This window comes from Carcharhinus amblyrhynchos, chromosome 11, assembly GCF_965287045.1.
Source record: "Carcharhinus amblyrhynchos chromosome 11, sCarAmb.v2.hapA, whole genome shotgun sequence".
NCBI lineage: Eukaryota > Metazoa > Chordata > Chondrichthyes > Carcharhiniformes > Carcharhinidae > Carcharhinus > Carcharhinus amblyrhynchos.
Genome location: NC_137334.1, coordinates 60,609,729 through 60,624,658, shown reverse-complemented (window position 1 = coordinate 60,624,658; position 14,930 = coordinate 60,609,729). Strand labels below are relative to the sequence as shown.

At 44.0% G+C, this 14,930-nt stretch overlaps 1 protein-coding gene across 1 annotated transcript in view; it reads left to right on the top strand.

Annotated features, from left to right (window-relative positions):
• The window catches only part of LOC145349723 (bile salt export pump-like), an 81,983-nt gene that overhangs the window by 26,307 nt on the left and 40,746 nt on the right, over positions 1 to 14,930 (top strand). The window contains exons 8-12 of the mRNA XM_080198261.1: positions 1,418 to 1,589; positions 8,924 to 9,048; positions 9,815 to 9,989; positions 10,961 to 11,074; positions 11,169 to 11,279. Of these exons, the coding sequence (XP_080054387.1) occupies positions 1,418 to 1,589; positions 8,924 to 9,048; positions 9,815 to 9,989; positions 10,961 to 11,074; positions 11,169 to 11,279 (697 nt within the window). The remainder of the gene's footprint in view (positions 1 to 1,417; positions 1,590 to 8,923; positions 9,049 to 9,814; positions 9,990 to 10,960; positions 11,075 to 11,168; positions 11,280 to 14,930) is intronic.

Sequence of the window (14,930 nt, the reverse complement as noted above, 5' to 3'; positions counted from 1 at the left end):
CTCTCTCACACCTACGTGTAGTAAAATTCCTGTTGCAATCAAAAAAATTTTCACCTTGACCAGACACCAGCTAGAAGGTGAGCAATGGACAATCAAATTGAGTCCCCTTACCTCATGCCCTCTGTGAGAATCATAGAATCTCTATGGTGCAGAAGGAGGCCATTCAGCCCATCAATCCCACCCAGGCCCTATCCCGTAGCTGCATGTATTTATCCTGATATTCCCCTGACACCAAGAGTCAATTTAACATGGCCAGTCAACCTAAACTGCAAATCTTTGGAGTGCCATGAGTCATTTTTGGAATGTCAAGAAGAATCATGAGTTATTTTGATGGCCAGACCTCATTTTCATCATGCCAGCAAGCTGAGCACTAAATAAGAGCTTAGAAATTGATTGAGGGGCAGCAGTCAATCCAGCAACGTTTTTCTGCTGCTAAATTGGAAGTTCAACATTGAAAGGTGAAATAGAGAGGAGTGGCATGGAGGGGATACTTGCAGGCTGGAACATTTTGGTTGGACCAGGAGGAACGTACATTGTCTAAGAACAGCTAATTAAGCTGCTCAATGCTACGGGACATTACCTTTGGTACATCAAAACTTCATTGTTTCCTTCACACTACCAGGAGCCCAATTTGCATATTTTAATTCACCTCACATCTGAAGAATGAGCCAAGTCCCAGCCAAATGGGTTAGGAGTGGGAACATGTGGCAAATTTTGTTTCTTCATTTTTAGAACCCTCCTGTTCTGTTCCCATCCAAAAATAGGGTGAAAATCACTGAAACTATTCATTAGGTTCCCACGTTGAATTTTTCCTCACAGTGTCTTTGGTTTTAAGCCCTTTTATTCCCCATTATTTTCCTCCATCGTTGCAAGAAAAGAAATGATCTCCATTCTTTGCCTCAGCATAATGGTCCAGCTGATATCCAATACTTTCCACTCGGGAATTGCAGGCATCTGTTTATCCTGCTGCTTCATTGTACAGAGATTGCAAAATGCAACCATCACTTAAAATTGATGAGTGAGTAGGAACAAGGTTATGCCCAGACTGCAGCATAAGTAGAGATCACTAATGGAAGACATGAAATCATTTGCTAAGTATAGATCCTTCATAATCATTTGTTGTTGCTGTCAGATATCAGTGCACAGTTTGGAAAGGATTGCAGTTGTTGTCTTTGATTCACTTGACCTTACAGCAACAGCTTTGCAGTCAAAATGACGCAGAGCTGAAGACCTGTTCTCAACTAATAATTAAGCTTGAAATTTACCATGTATGTGTGGGTGCAGGATGAGGGTGGCATGTGTTTGTTAGTCAGTATTCTCTAATTATAACAATAATCTGACTCTTCTTCAGCTTTGCAACTCTGTCAAGACATTTTGATGAGCGTACGTGCTTTCAATGTTCTTCATATTTTTACAGTGATATTAATAAAATCAATGAAGCCATCGCTGATCAAGTTGGGATTTTTATTCAACGTTTCACGACTTTTGTCAGTGGATTCCTCCTAGGATTTGTCAGCGGTTGGAAGCTTACACTGGTTATTATTGCAGTCAGTCCTCTGATTGGTCTTGGAGCCGCTCTCATGGCATTGGTGAGCAAATAATTGCATACACAACAATTTGTGCCATAACTGTGCATCCATCACATGCTAAAGACCTCAGATTCCAATTACTCGTCAGTGCTCAGCTTGTCAATGTGAAAGAGAATAAACAAGCCCCCTTGTGACATTGATTCAACAGCTTAATAATATTATGTTTTTCAGGTTACATAGAATATACAGCACAGAAATAGACTCTTTGACCCAACTGCTCTGTGTCAGCGTTCATACTCTACACACCTTCCAACCTACTTGATCTAATCCTATCAGCAGACCTTGCTATGCCATTCTCCCTATTGCATTTATCTAGCTTCCCCTTAAAGGCATTCATCAGATTGATGATTCCATTTCTGCTTGTTCTTAGGAGTGGAAAGTGCAAGTAGGGTAATTACATCTGGGCTCTTTCTGCTGAATGTTAACTCAGGATATGTATGTAATGGGAAGAGTGTTCACTTTCAAACAAATGGGGACTGATTCTCCCAGCACTGCTTTTTGAATGCAATGGGTAGGGAGATTCGAGCAGTGGCCAATTTGCGATCGGTATCCGGGCCTCCGCGCGTCTCTCAGCACTGAATTTCCAGCACCACCAGCTCTGCACTGATTTCCAGCACGGAGATGCCTAATATATGCAGCAGGTAATTTTAATATAATTTCAATCCTATTAGCGGGCCTGGAACTGAAATCTCTGTTTCCACTGGCCTCTCCCCCACTGCCAGGAGTGTTTCACTCTAGCAGGGTTTACTATAGTTCCCCACTTGCACGGAGCTAATGGCCCAACCCTACTGGAGTGAAGGTGGGGGAGGCAATCAAGCCCCCCCAGAGGATTGGGCACCAGGGGCTACTGCCTGGGCATTACCACCTTGGCAGTGCCAGCCTGGGCCCCCAGCCCTGCCCAAGGGGCAAAGTGCCAATACCCAGGAGGCATCCAGGCACTGCCCACCAGGCATTGGGCAGTACCAAGGGGGTAGGGCCTAATGGGCTGGAGCCTGCTGAGGGGTGCATCTGTGTCGGGGGGGGGAATGGGGTGCTTCTGTGATGGGGATGATCTGAGGGGTGAGGAGGTCCCACTGCCACTGTGAAGTCGGGATTGTTAGAGGAGGGAGGGAGGGATGCCAGTGATCGGGGTTGGCCATTGGGGTGGGTGAGCAGCTTGCTGGGGAGGGTCGGTTGGCACTGCGGTGGGAGCGGTCAGGACTGCTGGCGATGGGGATCAACGGCTGGAGGTGTGAGATTGAGGTGGGCAGGACGTGGCAGGGGTCAGGGCTGGGCCTGGGATTGGGCCATGGGGGGGGTGGGTAAGGTAGGCAGAAATGCGAGGGTCGTGGGGCTGGCCAGCAATTGGGAGGCCGGCAGAAAGGGGTCACTATGTATGTGCAGTGGCCCACTTGGCGCTATGTTGCCAGCTTCTTCAGCGGGAATAGGCACCACCCCCTGATTTTTAATGATATTCACACAAGTGTACTCTGCAGCACACAGAGTGTGGGAGATTCATTTCGAAACACCTGCTTGAAAAAACCAACGTGATCTACTCTAGTTTTTACACAAGTTCGACACTTGAAATTTTTTGGGAGGATCCCACCCATGTAATCTAAGACCCTTTCCATCGACCAGGCATTATTGACAGTTGGAACCTAAAAGGTCAATATTGGTTCAGGACATAGATGAAGAATTGAGCTATTCAGCAAATTTACGGCTGGAAAGTCACTCAACCTTTTTTTAAATGTTCCTAAAAATACGGTGGAAGAGTCTGCCGTTGGGCCCAGTTGTCCAATCAGCTTATCCCACCCACTGTGCCACTCCGCCTAAAAATTGAGAAAATTCTCTTGGCAGAAGCTACAAGACGCTTTGAGTGTTTCCAGCATTTCTGACATTATGTGGGTGAAAAAGACTCTTTAATTATAAGTGGTACAAGTTAATTACAAATCAGGCTTGATAATTTGTAGGTTAATTAATTTTAACTTTGAAAGAGTTACCAAAGTCTGAGGATTTCAGAAAGGAAACAGAAGGAAGAGGAAAATAGAAAAGCAGAGTAATTCTAATGGTGTTGGAGAAAATCATAGTTCCTCAATCTGTAATGTGGGTGGCACGGTGGCACAGTGGTTAGCAGTGCTATTTCACAGCAGCAGGGACCCAGGTTTGATTCCTAACTTGGGTCACTGTCTGTGCTGAATTTGCACATTCTCCCTGTGTCTGCACGGGTTTCCTCGGGTGCACTGGTTTCCTCCCACATTCTGAAAGATGTGCTGATTAGGTGCATTGACCCGAACAGGCACCAGACTGTGGCGACTAGGGGAATTTCACAGTAACTTCATTGCAATGTTAATGTAAGCTTTACTTGTGACCAATAAATAAACTTTACTTTGGAAATATTCAACAACAGGGTGAATGGCATGAGCTGCCATGCACAGAGATGCTGCATATTGTAACATCATGGTTAATTGGTTCTGGTACATAAAAATAAAACTGGTCTAGGTTTTAGCTTTTGTTTGATGGTCAGGGGAGCAGCAAGAAAGTAGTGCTGTAGCTATTCAATTATCTCATTATAAATAACATAGCATAAAATATTTTAGAATTCATGAATCTTGTTGAGATTATATTTCTAGTAGTAATTTTGACATTAGCTCTGGGTGTTTACTGCTACATAACTTGTTTCTCAATTGAATCAAAGTTACCTTTCGTAATCCATCCATGACACTGCAATATTTTGAATGCTGAGTTTTATGTGCTGGATCTCAGTGCATGGAGTCAAAGTTCCATTATTGTTGTCAATAGATACTTAAAAGCTATTCCTGCATACTAAACGCTAGAAGCAGTATAATAAATGGGCCAAGGTGTTCATATACACAATCTGTCAGCATGTAAATCAGACCTCTGGCAGTTAGGCAAACTGCTTATAATGTACCTCACACCTTCCTGTGATCAACAGAGAATTTGAAGCAGAAACAATGACACTTTGCTCAGTTTCACAAGCTATTTATTTCGATGCTCACACAAGTATGTAGTTATTCCATTCTCCAATCTCAGTTAGTAAGATCCAGTTGACAATAAAAAGTTACCAGTCTGGGGAAGCTCTGAATTCAATGCCTACCCTAAGAAATCGTCCTACTCCTTCAACTCACCTCCCTCTTCCTGAAGCCTCATGCCCAAGACGTCGTCAAGGCAACCACAATCTTATAGTTCAGCTGACTGCATAGTATTCCTGAATGCCTCCCAGAACATTTTTCCAAGGATGCTGGCATTCAGATAGGCAGCAATTACATTTTAGCAGCATCAGCTCACACCAAGACATTTAAGAACAAGCTAAATGCACTGATTATAAAACATATACCTGAATGCTTAGGACATAAAATTGCATGTAATCACTCTGATCGCCACACTTAACAGCACCTTCCTAACAACAAAGATCTTGTATAATTATCAGAAAATAAGCTCTAAAACTGTTACGGCATATCCCTCACTTATACCTTGTTGTTCAACAACAATCTGTCAATCTCAGCTTTGAAAATTTCAACTGAACCTGTACTTACTGCCTTTTAGAAGAAAGAGGGTGAAATTTTCCAGTCTCCCCTGCTGTGGTATAATGGCAGGCGGCAGGGGAGCGGGGTTACAGTGAGTGTGCAGGTTTAGAGAGAGGCGGGGGAGGCTAGCAGTGGTATGGGAAGGAGTGGGATTTATAGAATCCATCCGTACAGTGCAGAAGGAGGCCATTCAGCCCAACAGGTCTGCACCCAGCATCCTCCCAGGTCCATCCCTCCACTCTAACGTGTAATCCCACACAATTACCATAGCTAATCCACCTAACATATAAGATGATTAGAGGTTTAGATAGGGTGGATAGTGATAGCCTTTTTCCTCTGATGGAAAAATCTAGCACGAGGGGGCATGGCTTTAAACTAAGGGGGGGTAGTTATAGGACAGATGTCAGGGGTAGGTTCTTTACCCAGAGGGTGGTGAGGGATTGGAATGCCCTGCCTGCTGCAGTTGTAAATGCGCCTAGTTTGGGGGCGTTTAAGAGGTCTGTGGATAGGTTTATGGATGAAAAGGGATTGGTTTAGGTTAGTGGGTCATTGTTGTTGTTTTTTTTTTAACTGGTCGGCGCAACATCGTGGGCCGAAGGGCCTGTTCTGCGCTGTAATGTTCTATGTTCTATGTTCTAACCTACACATCTTTGGGTATTAAAGGTCAATTTAGCACAGCTAATTCACCTAACCTGTACATCTTTGGAGAGTAAGTAGTCTCACAACACCAAATTAAAGTCCAACAGATTTATTTGATAGCATGAGCTTTTGGAGCACTGCCCCTTCATCTTACCTCCCGACTCCCTGGTACCCAGTCCGATCATGGCCCCCTGCCCCCCTTCCCCCGCCCCCTCCCCCCCCACAATCACATGCAGAATGGCAGCAGACCCCCTGCCCCCCTGCCCCTGTCTCCCCCACCAAAAAGTCATCTGACCCACTGCCCTCCCTCCCACCAGGAAGCCATCTGACCCCGCCTCTGTCCCCACCACCAGTCTGAGTCAGAGACCCACCGGAAGCTCAGAACTTACCTTCTCATAAGCTGGAGTGCCTGAATCAGACCTTTGCAGACCCTATCGCTTTCGCGCCGAATCTGGACGAGCAAACGCTGTGGTAAAGGGGAAGTGATGGTAAGTTTGGGCACGCAGCCCATTAAGTCATTTTAAATGCATGCAAATGCATTTAAATTGACGTTGCGCCCATTTCAGGCATGGTCCCAATGGTGGCCAGTTTAGGCCCTTGGTAAAGGGGGAACCGGCACAGAGGTGGGCACAGATTGCATCCCTCACTTCACTTCCGATTTTACCAAGTTTTCGTGCTCAAAAATGGGCACAATTTCATGGTAAAATCAGGCCCTAGAGAGCAATTTAACATGGCTAATCCACCTAACCTGCACATCTTTGGACTGTAGGAGGAAACCAGAACACCCAGAGGAAACCCACATAGCCACGGGGAGAATGTGCCAACTCTACAGTCTCCTGAGGCAGGAATTGAACCCAGGTCACTGGCACTGTGAGGCAGCAGCGCTAATCACATTGGGGATGAAAGTACAAGCACTAAAGCCTTGCGATGGGTGAGCTAGTACAGACCAGGAGCTGGAAAGAGCCGTGTTGGTTTGTGGGCAGGAGGAATGCTTGTGCAGAGATGTGGATGGGTACGGAGGGGCTACCACAGAGCAAGAAGTCAGAGGGAGGGGTCAGAGGAGTCAACGGTTGATTCCTGGGGGTAAACCTACGGTATCAGTGTAGGACAAAATGGTGACAGTTAAAAAGGACAGGGAAAAGTTCCCATCCCTGCCCCTGCCACGGGACTTAATACCAAAAGGGAAAATATTGCCTAGATATCCATATTTCCACTACCCTGTTTGAGGGGAAAAAACTTCTAACTATTATCTTTGGCAGCTCATTTCAGACACTCACTGCCCTCTCTGTAAAAAAATATTGTCCCTCTGGACCCTTTTGTATCTCTCCCCTCTCACCTTAAACCTATGCCCTCTAGTTTTAGACTCCCCTACCTTTGGAAAAAGATGTTGAGTATCTAGTTGTTTCCATGCCCCTCGTTATTTTGTAAATCTCTATAAGATCACCCCTCAGCCTCCTATGCTCCAGGGAAAAAAGTCCCAGTCTATCCAGCCTCCCCTTATAACTCAAACCAGCAAGTCCCAGTAGCACCTGCAAGTTCTGTCTTCCACCTAAACTAATTTTCAGCCAATTTTCTGAAGTTATTTCCAATTTCATGCAGTCCCATTTTTGCTAATAACTTTATCTAATATCTTTTGGAAATCCATATAGACCACATCCATAAACATTTGGTACACATCCATAAAAACGCAGCCAGATTAGTCAGGCGAGCTTCACAAATCCATGATCAGTTTGTGCTTATTCAAGTGTTTAATTCCTCAATCTGTAATAATAGTTTTTAGTAACTCCCCTTCTAATGATGTTCATCTGACAGGTCTTTACTCTCCTGGTACCTCCTTCCCCACCATCTTAAATTATTGCATTTTTAGTCACAAATAATTGAAAACGCCAATGGATTTTCTACAGGCTTCTCTGTAGGGCCCCAGGCATTTTCATTCTCCAGGGCATTTTCTAAAGCTCCTTAAAAAAACATTCATAAGAACAGAAGAACATAAGAAATAGGAGCAGGAGTAGGCCATCTAGCCCTTCAAGCCTGCCCCACCATTCAACAAGATCATGGCTGATCTGAAGTGGATCAGTTCCACTTTCCCACTTTCTCCCCATAACCCTCAATTCCCTTGACTATCAGAAACCTATCTACCCATGACTTAAATATATTCAGCGAGGTAGCTTCCACCACTTCAATGGGCAGAGAATTCCAGAGATTCATCACCCTTTGAGTGAAGAAGTTCCTCCTCAACTCTGATCTAAACCGTGCACCCCCCACCCCCCGCAAACCCCCACCCCCCCGCCCCAACACTTATTTTGAGGCTGTGGTCCTCTAGATCTGCTATCTTTTCTAAGCGGGAAGAATCTCTCTACCTCTACCCTATCTAGCGCCTTCATTATCTTATATGTCTCTATAAGATCCCCCCTCAGCCTTCTAAACTCCAACGAGTACAGACCCAGTCTATTCAAACTCTCCTCATAGGCTAACCCCCTCATCTCTGGTAGCAGCCTAATGAACCTTCTCTGCACTCCCTCCAAGGCCAATATATCCTTTTGCAAATGTGGTGACCAAAACTGCACACAGTACTCCAGTTGCGGCCTCACCAGTGCCTTGTACAGTTGCAGCAAGACCTCCCTGCTTTTATATTCCATCCCCCTGGCTATAAAGGCCAGCATCCCATTCGCCTTCTTGATCACCTGCTGCACCTGCAGACTGGGTTTTTGCAATTCGTGCATGCTGCAGCTTTTTGCCCTTTAAATAATAATCCCTCCTACTATTATTTCTACCAAAGTGGATAACCTCACACTTGCTAACATTATACTCCATCTGCCAGGTCCTCGCCCACTCATTCAGCCTATCCAGATTTCAGTTTGCACGATCCCTTTTTTCTAAAGCTACAATTGATTTTTTTGCACTTGTGTAATAGTGCCAGTAATAAGTAAATAAATATATGAAAATAGAACGTAAGTATGATTAATAAAAGGCTGCAAAAGGAACTCAGAATTTAGGTCTATTTCAAAAGAATTTGATGCAGTACAACAGCTCAAACTCATTTCAGATATCTACAGTATCCATTATAATGCAAACTATTGAATATTTATGTCAACCTACATACAAATGCATGTTTTAACAGTGAAAATAGTTGGTATACTGGGAATAATATTAACTATAATTGTGTTGCAGTCTGTCTCAAAACTGACTGGTTTTGAACTAGAGGCATATGCTAAAGCTGGTGCTGTAGCAGATGAAGTGCTTTCGTCTATTAGAACAGTGGCTGCATTCGGTGGTGAGAAAAAAGAGGTGGAAAGGTTAGTTACCGTGATACAATGTTCATTTCCTTATTGCTTCAGTTATTACAAGATTGTCTTTTTGTTTATTGCTTCAGTTATTAATAAAAAATGAAAAAAATTATATGAAACATACAGTTTATTTATTATTGTCACCAAGTAGGTTGACATTAACATTGCAATGAAGTTACTGTGAAAATCCCCTAGTCGTCACATTCCAGCATCTGTTCAGGTACACTGAGGGAGAATTTAGCAGGCCAATGCATCTAACCAGCACATCTTTTGGACTGAGGAGGAAACTGGAGCGCCTGGAGGAAAGACATGCAGACACAGAGACAATGTGCAGACTCCACACAGACCCAAGCAGGGAATCGAACCTGGGTCCTTGGCACTTTGAGGCAGCAGTGGTAACTGTTGTGCCACTGTGCCACCTGTGAATCCTGTATGAAGATTACAAATCCATAGTCCAAATAATAGGTTGGAATTTATACTGACAAACATAAGAAGGGGTCAGGGATGTGGGAATGCCCCAAGGTCCAGAATTTAGTTCAACAGTTTTTGACATTTCTTTAATATCATGTTTAGGAAATGCTAAAAAATGTTCTGCAAAATAAAATAATATGCCAGCGAAATAATTATTCATTCATTCCTGATGGATCCAAAGTTCACGGGCACCACACGGCTTTTTATATTTTTAATGAAAGAATAATGTAAATTAATTGATAGAACAAATCATTGTGTGCATGTGCTCTGCAGAATATTTATTATTTCAAAATTGATTATGCAGATATGACAAAAACTTGGTGTTCGCTCAACGCTGGGGTATTAGGAAAGGCATGATCGTGGGATTTTTCACAGGCTACGTGTGGATGATAATCTTCTTCTGCTATGCTCTAGCATTTTGGTATGGGTCTCAGCTGGTCATAGAGCAGAATGAATATACTCCTGGAGGTCTTTTACAGGTATATTTATAGAATAATATCCAATTATTAATTGACATTTAATAAAGTCCAAATGAATATCAAAGAAAACTTTAAACCAAAGACAAATAGGTTACATTTTTACCTTGTTGCCCACAGAATCAGCTATAATCTTACTGACTGGCAGAGCAAGCTCAAGGGCTTACTCCTAATTTGCATGTTCATAGGTATAAAGCTTGCTTTGCAGATCAGCTGCTTTAATTTTTAATGTTTCACTTTTAGTTCATAGTTCCATATTTACTCAGACAAATACAGAACATACATCATGATTTTGTGGTAGAGTAATTGACTCCATACATGTTTCTGTTTCAAAAATCATTAAATCTGAAGTGGGTCATTCCAAAATCAATATGATCCTTCACACTCCTCTCTCAAAATGAACTGACAACTTCCAATTTGTCCAGGATGCCTGCTTGAAATAGACATTAGGCATACTGATTATGCAAATCAGTACCCAAACACATTTTAGGGCCCCTCACCAAACTCAATATCACCTTGGCAGAGCATAAACTGCATGTTCTCCATTTCAGTACTTTTCTGGTTTACAATGGCTTAACCAGCATTTCTTCAAGAGACTTCTCCCCACAAGTCAGGAAGTAACCTTCTTATTCTGTAATGCAGAAAAGTTATTCCTCTTGGCTCCACTTAAGTATTTGAGATGGTTGCCAGTCCTGCTCACCTCACCGCCACCTACCAGCAATTTTTTAAGGGCTGGTTCAATATCAGAGCTGACCAAACTTCATAAGCTCCCAACCGAAGGCCCGATTGGCCTCTGCAGCTTGTGTAGAGGTGAGGTTTCCAATTCTCTCCTCCAAAAAATGTGAGTTAGTGCAGCCTCATCATCTGAAAGACTTTTGAAAGTAATTTTTCACTGTGAACTATTATTTCGCTATTTCATAAATATTTATACATAAAAGTTAAATTTAAAGTGATCTTTCAGTGTTTTATTTTAGGTGTTCCTGGGAATATTAGTTGCGGCTATAAATCTTGGTCAGGCTTCACCTTGCTTGGAGACATTTGCCTCTGGTCGTGGTGCTGCCACGAATATATTTGAAACTATAGACCGAGTGAGTTGATGAATTATTATTATTATTCAGGTCTTTAGTTCAGATTAAATGGTGTGAATTCAGCAAACTAGCGTCATAAATTAATTCTTCCTAGGAGCCTGAGATTGACTGCATGTCAGAAGAAGGATACAAGCTGAATAAAGTAAAAGGCGATATTGAATTCCATAATGTGAGCTTCAATTATCCCTCCAGACCAGAAGTCAAGGTATTCTCTGAAACATGCTTTTGTTCATTAAAAAAACACAGGTGATTTTTGCTCTTCAGTCATAGTGAAATAATTGCCAATGCAAAGGGTCAAAGTGCTTAACTAATGTGATAATAAGTAAAATCAGAAGCATTCTTAGAGCATGCTAATCCTAAATTTTCTTCCTGTCTTCATCATTTACAACATTATTACACCAGTATTGTGTTAAAAGAAAGGTTGAGCAGACTCAGATATAGCTAGCTTATGCCGTCGATGCACTAAATTGTGAAAAGGTGGAAATGCCAGACAAAACGTCCATCAGGTCTATTTAGCTTGTCCCATATTGTTCTGATGCCAAATTCAGATATTCCCCACCCACCCAGAGCTACTTGGTCTCCTAAGAGAATGAAAAATCAGATAAAGGTTGCAGCGCGCAGGATTTACTGGCCGTGCTCGCCCCACGACCGGAAAATCCCACCCGACGTCAACAGACCTTTAGATGATCCATGTCCTGGCTGCTATGCTTCTTGTGACGGGTGAGGTGGGAAAATCCTGCCCTCAGCGAGAAGAGATTCTGGGATATTTCCTCTGCAGCCTTGTTAAGCAAGCAAACCAGAGCAAGTTCTCCGTGCTGTTATAACTTTATGATATTGCATAGACCAATATTTAATTCATTGGATACTCATCGCTTGTACAAGGTAATCACTCAACCAGAAACAACGCTAGCTATGAATACAGTAAGTTCACTCTTCCACAGCTGTGCTCTTCTTTGGGAAGCCATTCCACTTCTGCCCTTACAAGATTTGTAAACATGAACCCTGGTCCTCCATAATTTATTCTTCTGAAATAATAATCCCCAATGACCGCTTTGTGCATCATAACTATAATTGATGCTGAGCTAATAGACATGTAGTCACCTGGTTCTGCCTTTTTTTAAATTTGGAACTATGTGAGTTTTTTTTGATCTTTTTGGTAGATTTGCCCAAGCCATAGGTGCCCAAGCCCATAGGAGCAACATTTATCTGTTTGTATTACTCCCCTGCTTTAAGCTATTTATGCACCCTGAGAAAGTTAGACCCAAATTAAACAGGTTCAGCTGCTGCCCCATCCATCCCCACCCATTCATCCTCCTTGGCTTCAATGGGTGTGTAGCAATGGGTCACTGGAGTGAAATCTCCATGGAGCATTCCTGGGTGACATACATATATGGGGGTTTTGGGTTACCCAAGCTTCAGAAGACCCCTCTCGGCCCTGGTGGGGTCCAGAGGTGTGCAAAGCATAACATCTGGCACCAGTTCGGCTGCAGGAGTTGCCAGAACATGCTCCATCATGGGGCACACACACACAAAAAAAAACTGAGAGGCAATTTTATCATGGCCAAGTCATCTAATCTGCATGTTTTTGGACTGTGGGAGGAAACCAATGCTCCCAGCGAAAGCCCCCACAGACATAGGGAGAACGTACAAACTCCACACTAACTGGTACCCAAAGCCAGAGTTGAATGCAGGTCTCTGGAGCTATGAGGCAACAGTCAGGTGATGTGAATCTCATTCCCCTCACCTTCACATGGCATGGTGGAACAATAGTTAGCACTGCTGCCTCACAGCGCCAGAGACCCAGGTTCGATTCCCGGCTTGGATCACTGTCTGTGTGGAGTTTGCACATTCTGCCTGTGTTTGCATGGGTTTTCTTCAGATGGTCCGGTTTCCTCCCACAGTCCAAAGATGTGTGTATTAGGTGGATTGGCCATGCTAAATTGTCCCTTAGTGTAAGGGGGACGAGCTAGGGTAAATGCATGGGATTATGGAGAGAAAGCCTAGGTGGGATTATAGCCGGTGCAGATTTGATGGGCCAAATGGCCTCCTTCTGCACTTTAGGATTCCATGATTCATGTGTTGCTCTTCCATAGCATGACGTGGAATCTATGAGAAATTCCCAGGAATTTCCATACCTCCTTTAGAGGCAGCAGCACTAACCAATGTGCTCAGGGGGATGTTAAGGAGGCAAAGAGACTTGAAGAGCCTCCGACTTTATGATTTCTCACTTATGGAATTTTTTTTTCAATTCACTCTTTGTGGATTACGCTCACAGATCTACAATATTTCTTCTTCCACATAGCGCTGCAGTCTCATCCAATCCTTACCAACAACTGTGCCCCCCCACCCCCACCCCCAACTCTTTCCCTCTGAAAAAGGTATGGAAATTTCTCATAGCTTTCATGCCATGCTATGGAAACACAGTAAAAAGTCTGACAACACCAGGTTTTAGTCCAACCGATTTATTTGATAATAGACTCACAAGCTTTTGAGGTTTCCCTCTTCGTCAGGTGAATGGAGAGTTCTGGCCTCAGACAGAGCATATAAAGCACAGACAGTTTAGAGATTACTGATTAGAATGCGAATCCTTACACCTAACCTGCTGTTCAAGACCTGAAGTGGCCGACAATGTGAGTGGAAGGGGAACTGATCACAGGTTAAAGAGATGTGTATTGTCTCCAGACAGTACAGTAAGTGAGGTTTTGCAAACCCAGGCAAGTCACGGGGGTTACAGACAGTGCGACATGAACCCAAGATCCCTGTTGAGACCGTCCTCATGTGTGCGGAACTTGGCTATCAGTCTCTGTTCAGCGACTCTGCGCTGTCGTGTGTCGTGAAGGCCGCCTTGGAGAATGCTTGGAGAAGGTCAGAGGCTGAATGCCCGTGACCACTGAAGTGTTCACCAACAGGAAGGGAACAGTCTTGCCTGGTGATTGTCGAGCGATGTTCATTCATCTGTTGTCGTAGCGTCTGCATGGTCTCCCCAATGTACCATGCTTCGGGACATCCTTTCTTGCAACGTATCAGGTAGACAATGTTGGCCGAGCTGCAAGAGTATTTACCATGTACCTGGTGGATGGTATTCTCACGTGTGATGATGGTATCCATGTCGATGATCCGGCACGTCTTGCAGAGGTTGCTGTGGCAGGGTTGTGTGGTATTGTGGTCACTATTCTCCTGAAGGCTGGGTAGTTTGCTGCGAACAATGGTCTGTTTGAGGTTGTACGGTTGTGTGAAAGCAAGAAGTGGGGGTGTGGGGATAGCCCTGGCGAGATGTTCGTCTTCATCAATGATATGTTGAAGACTCCGGAGAAGATATCATTGATGAAGACGAACATCTCGCCAGGGCCATCCCCACACCCCCACTTCTTGCTTTCACACAACCGTACAACCTCAAACAGACCATTGTTCGCAGCAAACTACCCAGCCTTCAGGAGAACAGTGACCACAATACCACACAACCCTGCCACAGCAACCTCTGCAAGACATGCCGGATCATCGACATGGATACCATCATCACACGTGAGAATACCATCCACCAGGTACATGGTAAATACTCTTGCAACTCGGCCAACATTGTCTACCTGATAAGTTGCAAGAAAGGATGTCCCGAAGCATGGTACATTGGGGAGACCATGCAGACGCTACGACAACGGATGAATAAACATCGCTCGACAATCACCAGGCAAGACTGTTCCCTTCCTGTTGGCGAACACTTCAGTGGTCACGGGCATTCAGCCTCTGACCTTCGGGTAAGCGTTCTCCAAGGCGGCCTTCACGACACACGACAGCGCAGAGTCGCTGAACAGTGACTGATAGCCAAGTTCCGCACACATGAGGACGGTCTCAACAGGGA